This window comes from Neophocaena asiaeorientalis, unplaced genomic scaffold (genome assembly GCF_003031525.2).
Source record: "Neophocaena asiaeorientalis asiaeorientalis breed wild unplaced genomic scaffold, Neophocaena_asiaeorientalis_V1.1 scaffold78, whole genome shotgun sequence".
Taxonomy (NCBI): Eukaryota; Metazoa; Chordata; class Mammalia; order Artiodactyla; family Phocoenidae; genus Neophocaena; species Neophocaena asiaeorientalis.
This window is the reverse complement of record NW_020175018.1, coordinates 10,563,890-10,580,856: the sequence shown is the minus strand read 5'-3', so window position 1 is coordinate 10,580,856 and position 16,967 is coordinate 10,563,890. Positions and strand designations below refer to the sequence as shown.

The window sequence follows — 16,967 nt, the reverse complement described above, 5'->3', positions numbered from 1 at the left end:
AGCCCCCAGGTTTACTTTTTGATGTGATACAGTACTCCTCACACAAGCTGCACGTGGGGACAGACCATTTTAATCCTCTGCTCTATGCCACTCAGTCTGTCCTTGAGGGAAATGCTACCCATCTAGTAAATTTACCCACCAAGCCAGAAATCACCGTCATTCTGGACGCTTCTCCGTCATCAACAGAAACAGACAGGTCAGCCTTGTTGCTTTCTAAAATTGGCCAATCCTGCTTGGCAAAGGACAGCATATGCTGAGATTTCTCACTCCTGCAGAGAATGGTCCATCAGACTTTTATATGAATGAAAAACTTGATTGGAGTCCATTAATGAAACCTGGGACAAAGATCTGATCTTTTTAAATAATAACAGGAAGAATTATAATTTTTAAAAGCAGTTATCGCTTATCAAATGCTTGCTATGTGCCAAGCACTCTGCTGATCACTCTCTTACATGCGTTGTCTCCTGTAATCATAGTACTTTATTAGATAGTACTGATATTATCTCTATTTTTTATTTGAGGAGATTGGGGTAAAGGGAAAATCTAGTAAGTAATGAGGCTGGGATCCAAGACTGTCTGAGGCTGAGGCCTGTGGCTAACAACTAGATCATGCCTTGAATGCGGATCGTCATTGCACTAATACTCTGTATTTCTATCAATATAACAATGTACGGTATACAGTGAACTTTCACCGCATTACCATATTTAATTGACACAGCACACTGACGATGTTATTCCCATTTCATGACAAAACTGAAGCTCGGAGGAGCTAATGAAATCATGCGATGTATATAAAGCACTTAGTGCTTCCTGGCACATAGCTGTTACTTAATAAGTACTAACTCTCTCTCCCTCCCTGTCAGCCATCAGATATACAGTAGGATATCCAGTCCCAGTAGCAGAACTGGGACTGAAACTCAATCCTATACACTAAATCCCATCACATGACAGATGCGTCAGTCATTAATAACGTCCCTTCGCAAAAAAAAAAAAAAAAAAAAATAACGTCCTTTCGCCAAGGAGGTGATTACTTCTAGTTGGCCAGTTCCAAAAATTCTGCCCATCCCTCACTCTTCTCCCTATCCTAGCATCTGGAGGTCAGTGTCAGTGTAGCACGTGTGCTGCTAGTCCATCCTCCATTCACATTGTTAATCAGTCACTGCACTTCTTCCCTCTGGGCCCAGACGTGACCTCAGAATCATTTCCAACACAGCCTTTTTTTTTTTCTTCAGCACGTGGCATGTTGGATCTTAGTTCCCCGACCAGGGATCGAACCCGCACCCCCTGCATTGGAAGCACGGAGTCTTAGCAACTGGCCCACCAGGGAAGTCCCATCCAGCACAGCCTTATAAGCAGTCCCTACCAATCAGTTGGCGTTACTTCATTCTTAAGTTGAAATCTATTTGCCATCCATGCTCTGTCAACCTGGAAAACTCAGCAAACAAAGCCATCATTCCTGTATTTCCAAAAAGTATTTTTGGACTATTTCATCTTGTCTGCTTCCCTTCCATGTTGGGCGTAAAAGTACAGGTGCCCTTTAAGTATAGACCTTGCCTGAGCTTATACCAAGTTGAGATTTTTTTCCATTAACTTGAGCTCCTGTATGCTTGACCGTAGGATCAGGCACTAAGACATGGGTGCTACCCAAACATGCCAAGGCTGGCAGGTTGAAGTAGGTTTGGGGAAATTGAATCTAAAAGGGTCAGATAGGGGCTTCCCTGGTGGCGCAGTGGTTGAGAGTCCACCTGCCAATGTAGGGGACACGGGTTCGTGCCCCGGTCTGGGAAAATCCCACATGCTGCAGAGCGGCTGGGCCCGTGAGCCATGGCCGCTGAGCCTGCGCGTCCGGGGCCTGTGCTCCGCAACGGCAGAGGCCACAACAGTGAGAGGCCCACGTACCGCAAAAATAAATAAATAAATAAAAGGGTCAGGTGGTGAATGCCAGCCATGATCTAAGAAGCCCATAGTATACTATCAATAAGTTCTTGTTGGCTGGCTGACGGAAACTGAATTACAACACACCAGCCAAGGGGCTGCCCATAAACCCATGTAAGACTCAAGGCAGAGAAAGGTCAAGACATGACCATAGCATACCTCTCATTTATATGGTACTTTAAGGCAGTGGTTCCTACCATGACCGTGTATCAGACTCACCAACTCCCTGGCCTCATACCAGACCTGCTGGCTCAGAATCTCTCCTTAATTATGGGGTTTGGGAAATGCAATCTCACAGTATTCAAAGGACTTTCTTACCCCTTATCTCTTTGTCCAACGCTTGTTTTTACTTATTGGGCAGGTCAGCCTGGTTTTCCCAGCACAGGGTCTCAGGCTGAGAAATGTTTTGATAGTTGTGCCACTTGTGCTAACTTGACTCCTTCACCTTATCATTTGTCCATATTGACCATCCCTATGTCACCAAAGGAATATGTTACTGAATACGTAATATACCATGAATCCCATCTGTGTCATTACTGCATATATAATCTAACATAATTCTGCATAGGATATACAAATTCTGTATAGGGTTTACAGATAAAGATTATATTATAAAACAACCTCTACCAGAAGTTTCCATGGTTACCTCCATTATCTCTTCATAAAACAATCCATATGCATAATCATAACACTTGTGATCACAGTAGTTTTTTAACAAAAGCATCAAGTACAGTAGCACATACCTTAGAGAAAGCAAAGAGATTTCATCTCATAAACAACTCCAAGTTTGTAATGGCTGCCCAGAGCATTGTGCTGAGGTAGCATCTCAGGCTGCATCTGAGGGCAACATAAACTCTGTGATTGATTAAAAATGTCTGCCTTGGGCCTGAGCATGATGAGAGGCAGCATGTTTGCCATCTGTTGTCTTTCCTGGTTTATCCTATTGCAGTTATTATTTAACCCTCCGGTCAGTACCTACAAGCCAGCACTCAAAGAAGACCTTATCACAGTATTATTTTTTAATATGTACTGTGCAAACTTAAGAGACACATTACAACACAAAACTACGTGAGTGGAAGCAACAGCTGTGGCCTGGACTTTATTACTCCTCAAGCTCACTCTGACACTGAAAGTAGGTCATGTGCTTGTATGAATAAAATATCCGCCCCTGTTATTTTCCAATGGGATACCTATGGAGTATAGTTCAAGTCATTACGTAATCTGAAAATTCATGTTCTTAAGAAATGGATTGATCTTCCTTCCACTCTTCCATTTCATATTGAATACTAAGGAGATACCCTTCTCCATTCAAAGGCACTAAAACGTTCATGAGGAGACTTGCATCATGTTTAACTCCAGGATCCCCGGGTCCTTGAGTAATTTGAGAATGCAAATTCTAGCATTCTAATATTCTTTAAAATATTTATTTATTTATTTATTTATGGCTGTGTCGGGTCTTAGTTGCAGCACGCAGAGCCTTTCGTTGTGGTGCACAGGCTTCTCTCTAGTTGTGGTGTGCGGGTTTTCTCTCTCTAGTTGTGGTGTGTGGGCCCCAGAGCACATGGGCTCTGTCGTTGTGGCATGCAGGCTCCAGAGCGTGTGGGTTCTGTAGTTGCGGCACATGGGCTCTCCAGTTGTGGCACGCAGGCTCTCTAGTTGTGGGTGGGATCTTGGTTCCCCAACCAGGGATCGAACCTGCGTCCCCTGCATTGGAAGGCGGATTCTTAACCACTGGACCACCAGGGAAGTCCCAGCATTCTAGTGTTAATAGTAATAAACTAGCAATAAATTCTAGTATTAAATAATTGTTCTATCCCTGTTGTGACAACATTTTCTGAACCAAAATTTGGAATAGAGTTTATCAAATCCTAATGAATTTATGAGGTAGCAGGACAGATACTATCAAGACTGCCTCCAGAAAATTTCTTTACCACATTAATGCTTAATGCAGTGATCAAGTCAAGGGAAAATCCCCTGACAGGGAATATCGGAAACTCTAGAGGCTTTTTCTAACTGTATACTTTCCTCTCTGCTCCCAGATCTACCCTTTTGAGAATTCCTGTTCAGCAATCCACGGTTACTAGTGACAATGTGTCAGGCTCCTCAGATGGCTGAGAAAGAATTAAGAATTGGAAAACGTTGAGAACCACTGGCATAATGGAATTAGTGGGAATCGGATACGTGAGAGTTTGCCAAGGTTCCGTATTCTTTTTACCACTTCCTCATCCTTGGCACTTGAGCTCTGACAATGTACTGGGGCCTGGGCGTCGGGACGATCAGGTTTTTCCTCATTCTGCAGGTGATATTATAAATTCTCTTAGGAAGCACAGCATTACTGCTGTGTTTGTGGCGCACGGTCTTTGTTGCTTCGTGGCATGTGAGATCTTCCTGGACCAGGGCTCAAACCCGTGTCCCCTGCACTGGCAGGGGGATTCTTTTTTTTTTTTTTTTCTTTTGCGGTACGCGGACCTTTCACTGTTGTGGCCTCTCCCGTTGCGGAGCACAGGCTGTTGGACGTGCAGGCTCAGTGGCCATGGCTTATAGGCTCAGCCGATCCGCAGCATGTGGGATCTTCCCGGACCAGGGCACGAACCCGTGTCCCCTGCATCGGCAGGCGGACTCTCAACCACTGCGCCACCAGGGAAGCCCTGGCAGGCGGATTCTTAACCACTGCACCACCAGGCAAGCCCCTATACTGTCATGCATTTGATCACTGTAAACATAATGCATAGTGAGACAAAGTGGGTCTTTTTAAGCCCTAGCTTGGTAGTATGGGATGTGAATTATGGTTATAGCTGTCATTAATGGGTGACATCAGACAAGTCATATCCCCGCCCTGAGCCTCAATTTCTTCATATGGGAAATGAAAGCCCCAGACTTGGTGATCTCTCATTAAGCCCAAATAGCCTTTGTGTCTGATCCTGTGGGTAAATTCAGAGAAGTATCAAAGACTTCCCTGCCTGCTCTGTAGATGCTATCGATTGGCTGTATAAATTCAGCAAAATCCACTCTGGCTAAGAGTTGTTCAGTGACACTCCCCAGGGACTTTTCCAGGCTTTCATAGGCTCTAGGTAACCTGAAGACAAGAGGACTGCAGAATTGTATAAAAAGCTACTCCAGGATTTAACAGCAGTGGGGCTTTTGTAGTCTTGGATTCACAGTTGTAGGAAATTGATGAATGAACTACAGCTCATGATGTCCAAGCAAATAAGCAATAACTCAGGAAATACACTGAGGCATGGAATGTTAAATGCCCTAATTTTTGCCAAACTGGTGTTTCAGCTTACTAGAAGGGTATTTTAAGTGTGCCTTGTGGGGCAGCTGTGCCTTCTAAGAGTCAAGCATATAGGAAACAGCTGACATGTCGGAACACACACGGACTGGACTTAGTCCCATAGACCTGGGCTTCAACCCCAGCTTTGCCGTTTCCTAACTTGATTCACCCTGGTCAAGTACATCATTTCACCTTTCTGAGGTCATTTTTAATAATAATTTTGATAATAATTGAGCCTTTATTATGTGCCAGGGACTCTGCTCTTTTGTACATGCTTAGGCCATTCTACCTTCATGACACCCTAGGAGTTGGTACTGTTGTTTCCTCATTTTACAAAGGAAAAAGCTCAGGCTCACCGAGGGAGAAGTAACTTTGCCCAGGATAATACCAGTGAGATCAAGATCTCCAGATTCATGACTTGGAGACCTTGTAGGGCAGGGGTTCCCTAGCACAAACGTTTCCACAACTTCCAGATGTGAGAACGTTCTTCCTGATGTTGAATTGAACTCTTGGAGGTTGCTGGGAAGAGGTTTGCCCTCTTGGTGATGGGAGGTTATTGCAAGGATTCGTGGGGATGAGGGCACTGGGCTTCCCAGGTGGACAGTTGTTCTGGATCCCGGTGCTTCCAGTACTGGGGTATAGAGCCGATCCCGGAGAGAATCACCTCCCACCCCCACCCCAGACTAGCGCCGGGCAGGTCCCTTGTTCCTATCCCTCCCAGGGCTCTCTGAGCTCACTCCCCTGTCCTGACCCTCATCACTGGGTCTGTATCACATCCCTTAGCCCAGTGCCTGACTCCGGGTAACAATAGTCATGAGAAGTAGTCGTATATGTCACTAGCTATGGATTAAGCACTATTCCAAGCACTTCTACAAGTCTTACTTCACTTAATCCTCATAACAAGCCCATGAGGTGGATTTTATTATCATCACCATCTATTTATAGCAACTTTCCCAAAGTCACATAGTTAGGAAGTAGGGAAGCTGATACCCGAACTCAGGACTCTGTGACTCCAAAGTCCCCTATTCCTAACCTCTCTGCACTACTGCCTTTAAATGTAAAATGGGCTGCTACTGCCTTCCTGGTAGAGATGTGGTGAGCTCTCATTAAGTTGCTACACACAAGGGCTTCCCTGGTGGCGCAGTGGTTGAGAGTCCGCCTGCTGATGCAGGGGACGCGGGTTCGTGCCCCGGTCCGGGAGGATCCCACGTGCTGCGGAGCGGCTGGGCCCGTGAGCCATGGCCACTGAGCCTGCGCGTCCGGAGCCTGTGCTCCGCAACGGGAGAGGCCACAACAGTGAGAGGCCCGCGTAGCGCAAAACAAAACAAAACAAAACTCTGTGGACTGCCTCTAAGTCATGCTGGTAGTTTACAGGTTAAAAAAAAAAAGTTGCTACACACAAAAGGACCCAGCGCAGGGGCTGCCCCAAGTAGGTACCCAGTCTGTGTTAGCAGAAGATGATATACAGGGCTCATTTCCTCTTATGGAAATCTTTTGGTTAGCTAAAACAGACAAGGGTCTCCTTGTGATAACTCTAAAGCATTGGACAAATAGTCTCCCCAGAGAGTTGTATATACATTATAGTTGCATTTTTGTTTATTTTGGGCTGTCTTGTTAAGGAAGGATTTATGTGCTGGCGTTGATGGAGGACAGCAATCAGGCAGTGTTTTCTGCCTTTGACAGTTGGTGTGATAGTTTGCTTCCAGTGAAGTTTGACTCACTGTATCTGGAAGCTGTCAGAAGTGAGAACATGAAAAGGTCATGACGGATGGCTTTGGATAAGTGGGTTGGGGAGGAGAGCTGGTTAAGGAGACAAATGTTTCCGAGGGAGGGGCTGACTCCGGCTGCTTCGGGCCAGCCCCCATCCTCTCCTCCTCCTCACCGGCTGGGCTGCTGGGGTGGAGCCTCCCCAGGACCATTTGTCAGAGTGGCACCGGGTTGGGCATAACGCAGCTCCTGGGGGCCCTTCCCAGCAGTCCAGCCCCTCAGGGACTGGAGAACTGCTAGGTGGAAGTAGTCTTCAGTTTAGGATCACTTCTCATGATTACCAGTTACAGAATTTAACATACTTACTTCCTCACATTTTAAAAATTGGGAGGGAATTCCCTGGCGGCCCAGTGGTTAGGACTCCACGCTTTCACTGCCAAGGACGCAGGTTCAACCCCTGGTCGGGGAACTAAGATCCCGCAGCTACATGGCGTTGCCAAAAATAAATAAATAAATAAAATAAAAAATAAAAATTGGGAAAGAGTACTGAATTCTGAAGTAGAAACAAACAAAGTCAACTTTTAAAATGATGTTTTTTATTTTTGGTGAAATTTCTACTTTGGAAAAATATAGAAAAGGATGTAGTCCCACTGGCCAGAGTTGACCACTCTTACCAATATGAAGCATATCCTTTTGATCTCTTTTCTATAAATATTTTTCACCTAGTGTCATAAGAAATTTTCCAAGTCAGAGCTTTTCTTACACATAATTTTTCATGGTTGCATTGTATTCTAACATGGTTGTATTAACTCTTGTTGGCCATTTAAGTTGGAGAAATGTAAACTTAACAAAAGCCAGCTTCTTCCCTTGTTTTCTTGGACGTATGTTTATAATTTGAATTACTATAAAGTAGTGCATAAATGACACTTTAAGGAGTGCCTCTGCCTTTCCTTCAGTGACTTTACACAAAAACTTTTCAGAACCATGCTCAGTGGTCAAACAGAAGAATATTGATAGGATTCCATGCTCCAGTTTGCCATGTATGAACAAAAATAGGTGTACATTTATTGGCACATTTGAATATTATTTGTTCCTTGGTGAAAATTGAGAGAGGAAACTAAAGACTAGGTGGGCAGAATTTCTTATCACATCTTCTTGACTTAGCTGAATGGGGCCGTGCAGAGCAGTAGAAAGTATCATACCTGGGAACCAGATGGCTCTGAGTATGAACACAGCTTTCCCACTTAAAAGCTCCCCAGCCTTGGGCTTCCCTGGTTAAGAATCCACCTGCCAGTGCAGGGGACACAGGTTCGAGCCCTGGTCAGGGAAGATCCCACATGCCACGGAGCAACTAAGCCCATGTGCCACAACTACTGAGCCTGTGCTCTAGAGCCCGCGAGCCCCAACTGCTGAGCCCGCACGCCTAGAGCCCGAGCTCTACAAGAGAAGCCACCGCAGTGAGAAACCCACACACTGCAACAAAGAGTAGCCCCTGCTCACCGCAACTAGAGAAAGCCCACATGCAGCAACGAAGACCCAACGCAGCCAAATCAATCAGTCAATCAATCAATATCCCCAGCCTTAGACAAGTACCATCATCTCTCCTAGCATATGTTATGTAAAACACCTCGCACAGTTCCTGCAGAATAGTGCAGTGGATGAGGGGACAGATTCTGGAACCAGATTACCTGGCTGTCTTCAAATTCCAGCCTTGCCACTTTGTAGCTGTGTAAACTTGGGCAAGTTACTTAACCTCCCTGTGTTTCAGGTTCCTCATCTATAAAATAGGGAAAAACATAGTAACCAACTTCATAAGGTTGTTGTGAGATTTGAATCAATGCACACAAAGGATTTCTAACCTTTCTGGCACATAGTTGGTACCAGTTAATGCTTCACCGCTCTTTGCCCCTGACCTGGCCTGTAGTACCAGCTTGCAAACTGGTTTCCTCTCCACCAGGCTGCCTCCTCCTGTTTGCTTCCCGGCTGGATTCCACAGACTGTCTTCAACAGTAGTAGGGTCTGGGTGTGCTCAGGAAAATGGGCTCTGGCAGTGGGCTGCCACTGTCCAGCAAGAGCGAATAGGGTCCTGTGGGGCCGTGTGCCCTGCTTTAAGGAGCTGGACTCACGTATCTCAAGTAGGGTGAGGTTATTTAATGTACAAAAGGATTTTTCCCGTCAGGAAAGATTCCCCTACAGGTTTCTTTAAATAGTGACTCCTCTAGGCAGGCGAGTGTTTTACAGATCATTAACTACTTGACTGAAAGCCTGCAGGGCAGAGAAACTTAAAACTAAAGTGTTGGGAGCCCCTGCCAATTACAGATCAATCCAAAATGAAGATAAAGTATCTCTGAAACTAGAAGTCACTGGGAAAATGTGATTTGATTCAGAAAAAAATCTGATTTACACGCATCTCTTTTGGAACTCACCACTTGTTTAAACGGTGTTCCACCTGCCTGCCTGTCTTGAATCTAGTGCGCTTGTCTCCCACATCTTCATCCCCAAACTGCAGGCTTGGGGTTCCCCTCTGTGAACAGTGACTGCACAATAACCCCAGGAAAGGGTGTCTTTGGGAAAGTGTTCTTGTGGCCGAGCAGAGCTTAGGCAATTGATGCAGAGATACAACCCATAATGGATGAACTATACAGTAAGAATTTGCAGATAAAAATAATAGAAGTTAAAGTGTACTTTACATGATAAAAGAAAGATGAAAGAGGACGAGAGTCTGTTATATCTGAGATGGTTACAAGAGTCCTGCTTTGTGAAGTAGGCTCTGTTGAAAAGATTGATGCAATGGGGAGTGACCTTGGCTTGGAGCAGGAGCTGGTGATGTATGTATGCGCATCCCTCTGCTAAATGGACCCAGATTTGTAGCACTAATATACATGGGAGCCCAGAACCAAACTCACTACGGCAATAAATCAACAGCCACTTTGGGTGTCATTTCTGGTTTATATTCCACTATTGTTCTATCACTTAAATTCATGTCACTATCATCTTTTCATCTGGAACAGTTTTATATAATTTTCCAGTGGAGTTACCTGACAAATCCTATCAAATTAACAAGCTACATTAACAATATTGACTGACTACGGCTTCAGGAGTTGCAGGGCCGTAGAACAAAATTTTAAAACCATGTCTCTGATGATGATCTTTCCCCCTCCCTTTCTGAGAAAGGAATGTGGGGCAGGGTTTATTCCACATAAGAGATCTGCACATTTATTTTGCTCTGCTCGTTTTGACTTTTATAAATGTCAAAACAAGAAGCAGAAGGGAAAAAAAAACACTACCAACAACCACGGTGTAAGTACTTTTCTTCTTTCAGGGAACTATAGAAATGTCCAGATCTTTAACATTTAATGACCAAATTGGAGGGAAGAGTGTAACTGGGTAATCTATTTTAAGTGAAATGTAATAAAATTGGTCTCCTGATACATTCTCGCCCTCCTGAAATCATCTAGACCTGGACGTCCAGAGTCAATTGGGCTTACGACGTTATGCCTAATTGAAATACGGTGTTCCTGAAATATGTCTAATGACAAATTCCAGCATTCGATTAATAAAAAATACCAATTGTTCGTCTTTTCCAAAGACCACACGGTAATGACCAGGGTCAAGCAACTGAACTGCAGTGTCTCCTTCAGACAGCAGGCGAGACTCTTCCGTAGTCTGTCCAGTCTCCTGCCTTTGTCTGACTGCTGTTTGGGATTTCTTTATTCATATAAAATAGAGATGAATGGAGTGTGTGGCAGAACTAATCACTAGGATTTTGTTTGTTTTCTTTTTTAATTTTAAATTTGGTCTGACTGTGGTCATTGTGTTCTTTTGATTTTTGTTTTTTAATTTAGCTATTTCTTTTATCTACCTTATCTTGTGGCCTACTAAGTTTTCTCACATTATATTTTAAAATTTCTAAGTGTGATCCATAGGATGAAATATGTTAATTCTGGTTGTCTTTTCTGTTTCAGTATGAACTCTTGATTGTTTTAATTATTTCTTATATTTTTACTTCGTTTTGCTTTTTTTCACTTTGAGCCTGACCTTTAAACTGTGGCCTAAAAATTAATTAGTCTTAAGATTCCATCTGGGGTCCACTCTGGAAGGATATTGAAGGGTTTTGTTTCACTTCATGAACAGATTCCTCGATTTTCAGTAAAAGGAAAAAGAGAGCATCTAGCCAAAACCTTTGTGTCAGGCTGGGCACCTTCTGCTTGGTGATACCAGGAGAGCAATTGCTGTGCGTTTCTGCAGTTATCCCAGGACACCCTCGATCCCTGGCGTTACCTTGGTTCTCCTAACACCTTTGCTCCCAGTCACTGCACAGTGTGTTATGTCTTTCACAGCTCTGAAAATGAAACCTGAAGTCCCTGTAGTTAATGTTCTGGATTCCTGTTAGAAAGTTACATAAAGTGCACACCCAGTGCTGTCTCTCCATCGGTGGAGAAGCAGTGACCTCCACAGCCTGACGCCAGGCTCCAAGACTTGAACTTGGAATGTTTAATGTGAAGGATCCTTTGATCTTCCTGTGACTTCCTTTAAGTACAGTATGGATAATTATTTAGTGTCAGAGAATTATTTAGTAAGAGAGAGAGATTTTTCCTATTTTTAGTGTGCAAGATTTTTCCAGATCAGAAACTCTTCATTGGTAGCCTAGGTATTTAGGCATAGGTGATGTTACAGCTTTATCTGTCCAACCCAGATCTTCTAATGCAAAACAAAACAAAACAGAGACCACTGATCAAAATTGTTTAAATGAACCTTATCTCATGGTAACTATATTTCATTAACAAAATGCAGATAAACTCTATATTGTATCTGTGTTATATCTAAGGAGGTAAGCTTCTTAATACCTTTTTATATGGTTTTTGATTGTTCCCCCTCCCCGGCTCCAACCCCAGCTCACCCACCCGGGAAACCAGACTGCAACTTCTCTGTGCCATTTGGAATCTCCTTATGTCTGTCTTAAGAAGCCTATGGCATTCCCCAAAGCCCTAGAAAGAGCTCATGTTCATGCAATTTAGGATTTATAAGACAGGCCAAATGATTACACTGAAATCACTTACACCTTGTACTTCTTGTGGCTTCTTTTTTGTCCTCCCCTTGGCCTTACAGGTATCTCTGGAGACAAAGTAGAGATAGACCCAGTTACGAATCAGAAAGCCAGCACTAAGTTTTGGATTAAGCAGAAACCCATCTCAGTTGATTCTGACCTGCTCTGTGCCTGTGACCTTGCTGAAGAAAAAAGCCCCAGTGAGTAGTCCCTTTTATTTATGTCTCCTTCCGCTCTTCCTCCCTTCCCTTCTGCGTGCTGGGTACCAGGAGAATATATTGCCACTGTGTCCTTTTTTCCTTGGGTCTGTTTAATTCATTACCAGAAATTTCTTTTAATTAAATGGGATTGTATTACGGTGCCCAGAGCCTGACATGGGCCCCTGTTCTGTTCAGTCTTGACGGCAGTAGAGAACCTCACAGTGGTTCCTGACCTCAGTAGCCCCCTGCTGAGGGCTGGGGGCACAGGGGCAGATTCCTGACGGGAATCTGCACTCACCAGAGCCCTCATTTCACTTTGTGCTCCTTTCCCCTTCCCGTTTGGGTACTGGACCTGTCAGACCTGGACCTGCCTTCCTTCCGTGCCAGATCGAGGGAAGTTGGAGGATTTCCTGTAGTGGCTGAAGACTAGATTTAGATATCCATCATGCCAGAGGTGTCATCACCCTCCAGATTATTGGCAGCTGCATGACCTACCAGCTCGTAATTAAACTCCTGCCTGGTCCTGCAGAAGAGATCACTGCTGGGTTGGCACTCCTCTGTTTAAATTATCAAAGTAGATATAATCTGGGTGTATATTTTAGCGTATTATATTTTTGCAGTTAAGTAATTGAGTGTAGGCTTTAGATTAATCATTTTTAGGGCTTCAGTCCCATCAAGAGGCAGAAAGGACACAGATTGCAGTGATATTCCTCCATGGAAGAAAGGATGATGTGTTAGTTGCCTGGAGAAGGCTAGAAGACAGTGGTTCTCAAATCCAGTGCGTTACCGGCACTGCCTGCAGAGCCTATTTAGAACACAGCCACCCAGGACCCACACCAGTAGGTTCTGATTTAGTAACTTGCAGTGTGACCTAATAAGCACCCAATTTGTGTTAATCCCCTTTATTCCAGTGTCTGCTAAATTGGGGAACAAATATAAGGAATTACATACTTAAAAGGAACAGTAAGAAATCTAAAGGACAGCAAGTGTCTATAATATGGCTCAAATTTTTGAGATGAAACTGATTAAACAGGGGCTTAAAGAACAAAAACTCGGCCTGCGAACTGGGCACATATACCACTTGGCCTCATTTATGGTTGGGTATTTAATTGTTTTGTCAAATACAGCAGTGCTGTGCTACATGGTCTCCTCTTTTCAACTCATTAGCCTACAGCTTAGCAAGAAGGGAGAACATAGTGGTGCAGGGGAAAGGAGTAAAGCCATGCCCACCCCACTTCCCACCATTCCTGTCATCCCAGTGAGGCCTCGATGGCTTGCAGAGGCAAGATGGTTGCCAGAAGGAGTGGTGAGAAAATCGCCTGCTACTCTTGGGCCCTTGCCCCAAGGCGGCCAGATTCCGTCTGCCTTTAGATAAACATCTTCTTCCTAATCCTCTCACTCCAGCCAGTCAACCAGTAAAAATTTCATTGTTCCAGCATCTTTCTTCCCAAGAACTCAGAATGCTTTGAAAAGTAACATTTTATAAATTCTCCATGTCTCTGAGAAATGAAAGGCAATCACTTACACATTGCATAGGGGGATAAACTGGAGTGGAGAGGTTAGAGAAAGAGCTAGAAATAGGATTCAGATTTCCCTTACATTCACACCAAGACACTCACTGTGTCCAGGAGGGCTGTGATTCAGGCACCAAACGGTAAAGGATGTAACACACCCAACCTAGGAGGGAATGAAACAGATGCACAGCTACCACCTTTCTGTTGCCTCTTAAGGTCATTCAGTCAAAAAGTAATGTAATTATCACACATCTGTGAAAGCGAGGCCAAGTTCCAAGCATTAGGGATCCAGAGCAGATGTGGGCCCCACCATTTCAATACGACTGTATTGACAGTCGAGCAGGAGAGTCTTTTGTCGTATTCTTAGACCCACGGAACGGTTCTGTGTAAAAACCGCACATGTAGGTTTTATAGAGGTTTCCCCCTCTCTCACTCTGGCCCCAGAGATCTAGAACTATGACACTTTCCTGAACAGAGAGGCACACTGCCTGCCCCAGTGAGATACTTCTGAGTCCCCGTCCCCAGCACAGCACTTTCAGACCTTGTCCCTCAAAGCTCTGGGTTCTCAGGGGCCGGGGTGTGTGTGTGTGTGTGTGTGTGTGTGTGTGTGTGTGTGTGTGTGTGTGTGTGTGTGTAGGGCAGAGTTGGGCATGAGGCCTCCCCTTCAAACAAAGGATTCTGCATTTAATCCCTACCAATTTGGGGATCCTGCACTTAAAAAGTCAATTGATAAAAAGGATTTTGCTGTTTTCAAAAAATGTTTGAAAGTTGCAGGCTCACAGAATAAAATTCAGACTCCTCAGCACAGCCTTTACAGACCTTGACTCCTCCAAGCTCATAGCCCATAATTTCTCATCCTGAACTTGAGCTGTGGTCACTGTGAACTACTGGCACACGAACACACCTTGAATTTTGTGCTTCCGCTTTTCCCATTGCCAGGAATACACCTCCACCCTGACCCTCTCTTTAATTCATGGACACCTCAGTTTCCTCACACCCGGCCCACTCATTTTTCAAGATCCAACTCCAATGTCAGACTCTCTCTGTAATTTTGCCCCCAGGTGTTTGCACACACCTCTGGTAAAGCAGCTCACACACTGAGCTGTGTTTATTTGAGGTCTGACCCTGTCTCCCACCCCCATCTCCATGCTTAACTCATTGACCAGAGACTGGTTTCTGTATTTTCGTTCCCTAGCACAGTGCCTGCAGGGTTATCCTCAGTGAATGTCTTGAAATAGAACTTAATGAGGCCAGAATCGAGAAACCGAAAGTTATTCAACATAATTTATGTTGTAAAGTGCCCAAAACAAAAATGTATTAAATGAATCAGCTTGATGCTATTATTTTTTTTATGATTTCCAGTATCTTCATCAAATTAATTCATTGACTTAATCTAAAAAGTTCATCTTCAAGAACATCATCAGACCACAGAATTAATCTATGTGGCTGCTTCTTCTCCTTCTTTTTTTAAAGGATTAATGGTAACCCTTTTTATCTTTTGTGTCTGTTGAACCTTAGAAAAAACTTATTTTAACAACACTAAAGAAATGAAAGTCACTATATTTCATAAGTTTAGCCTGTGATCTTTATCAGCATAGTGATGTATGTTTGTAGTTGAGTTTACGTCAAAAATTCTTGGGGCCTTCTTAAACGAATTATGGCAAAGAGAGAGAGTCTAGAAGTAGATAAGGTTTTTGATTTCTGCAGTATATTTCCTTTTTCATGTTTTTATCTCTCATAACACAAGTGTCTTGCCGAACACTAGAACATGTGACCAACTGGAATAATTTAGTTGTGAAAACAGAGCAGACATGTTATTAAACAGCCTTCTTTACAAAAAGGCATTAACTGTTGGGAGGATAATGAAGTTGTCCCCAGTCTTACTTGAGACATGTTTGTCAGAATTTTGAACAGAAAAGAAACGGTTTTTAAAACCTCAAATATGGCCAGTTTGCAGTGTTTATTGAAAAAGCTGCTGTCAAACCATTAATTTGGTCGTCATACAGGACACAACTCAAGTTTAATTGATGCTGTATCCAAAAAGTATGTGAATAGCTGACTTGGCAAAGGGACTGAGCATTAGAGCGCCTGCAGTGAAACACGTAATTACATATATCGTGGAATCAGAAAGACCCAGACTCTGAAGCCATACTCCATAAATAGCAATTCTATGGCTCTCTTTCCTTCCCCTAACTTCTACCTCATAGGCCATGTTCTCATAGGGAAGATTTATTGCTCTGTCCCTGTGAGTGTTTAAGACCTGGAACTTAATGACTAAATAGATACATGCCTTTAAAAAAATTGTACATATAAATATGGACGCTTACAAAAGTTAGTTGAGAAAATCAGTGTGTCAACGGCCCTGAGAAATTAAGAACACATTCTGCCTTAATAGAGTAAAAAAAAAAAAAAAAAAAGCTGTACGCTGCCATTATTATTCAAATCAGTGATTTCTAAGTCTGATTTTGCCACTCCTTAGGATATCTTTTGCTGTTTGAAGGATGTCACAAATCTCTAAAAGATGAATTAATTCTAATTTCATTTTAACTGAACAAAGACGTATACATCATATAGGAGAATGTTTCCATCAGAAATGACCATGGTTAAATTGTCTCAGAAATAATTCTCCATCCTTATACAGGTCTAGATGTAGGCTTTAAATGCAGTGGACACTCTTTTTAAGTACTAGCCTCAAATTCCAACACTGAAACAAAAGAAAGGGACCTTTCTGTGAAATTAGCACCTGTCGGGGACTCCTGGGCTGTATTTAAATAAAGTACCAAACTTAAGCGTGCCAGGTCTGGTTTTATCGTAAGAAGGTCGTGCAGGTTTAGAGTCTTTAAAGGAAGCAGCCTATCATTAAGAAATCATATTTAAACTTTAATAAAGTAGCTGTCGTCTTTATAGCTGAAAAGAGCTCTGTATCTCAATTAAGTATAGATGATCTAAAATCTTAAGGAAGTAACGTAATAGAGGTAACCTGATTACATTCTCTTGCAATAGTATAATTTAAAGGAAATCGGATTCTGTTGATGCTGGTTGTGTTGGTGGGGGATTGTTTGTTTGTTTTTTTTTGGTCCAAAACACTGTTTGGATTCAGGGCAGGAGCTCTTTGAGATTGTGAGTTAACCACAACTGCAGGAGACTCTTAAGCCCTCGTGAATAGAACCTGCTGGATATTTGAGATGAGATTCAGTTAAGGTTATGAGTTAAATTAGCTGGGTTTATTGGTGACCTCCCACTTAAATGAATCTTTCTTTTCCTAAGTACTTGACAAGATCTGTAAAGTA

The 16,967-nt window shown here is 43.2% G+C and overlaps 1 protein-coding gene across 2 annotated transcripts in view; it reads left to right on the top strand.

The window, feature by feature from the left end:
• MAPKAP1 (MAPK associated protein 1) overlaps positions 1-16,967 on the top strand; it is a 232,579-nt gene that overhangs the window by 192,843 nt on the left and 22,769 nt on the right. For both annotated transcript variants that reach the window (XM_024762289.1, XM_024762288.1), the window contains one exon: positions 12,026-12,163. In XM_024762289.1, coding sequence (XP_024618057.1) covers positions 12,026-12,163 — 138 coding nt within the window. The remainder of the gene's footprint in view (positions 1-12,025; positions 12,164-16,967) is intronic.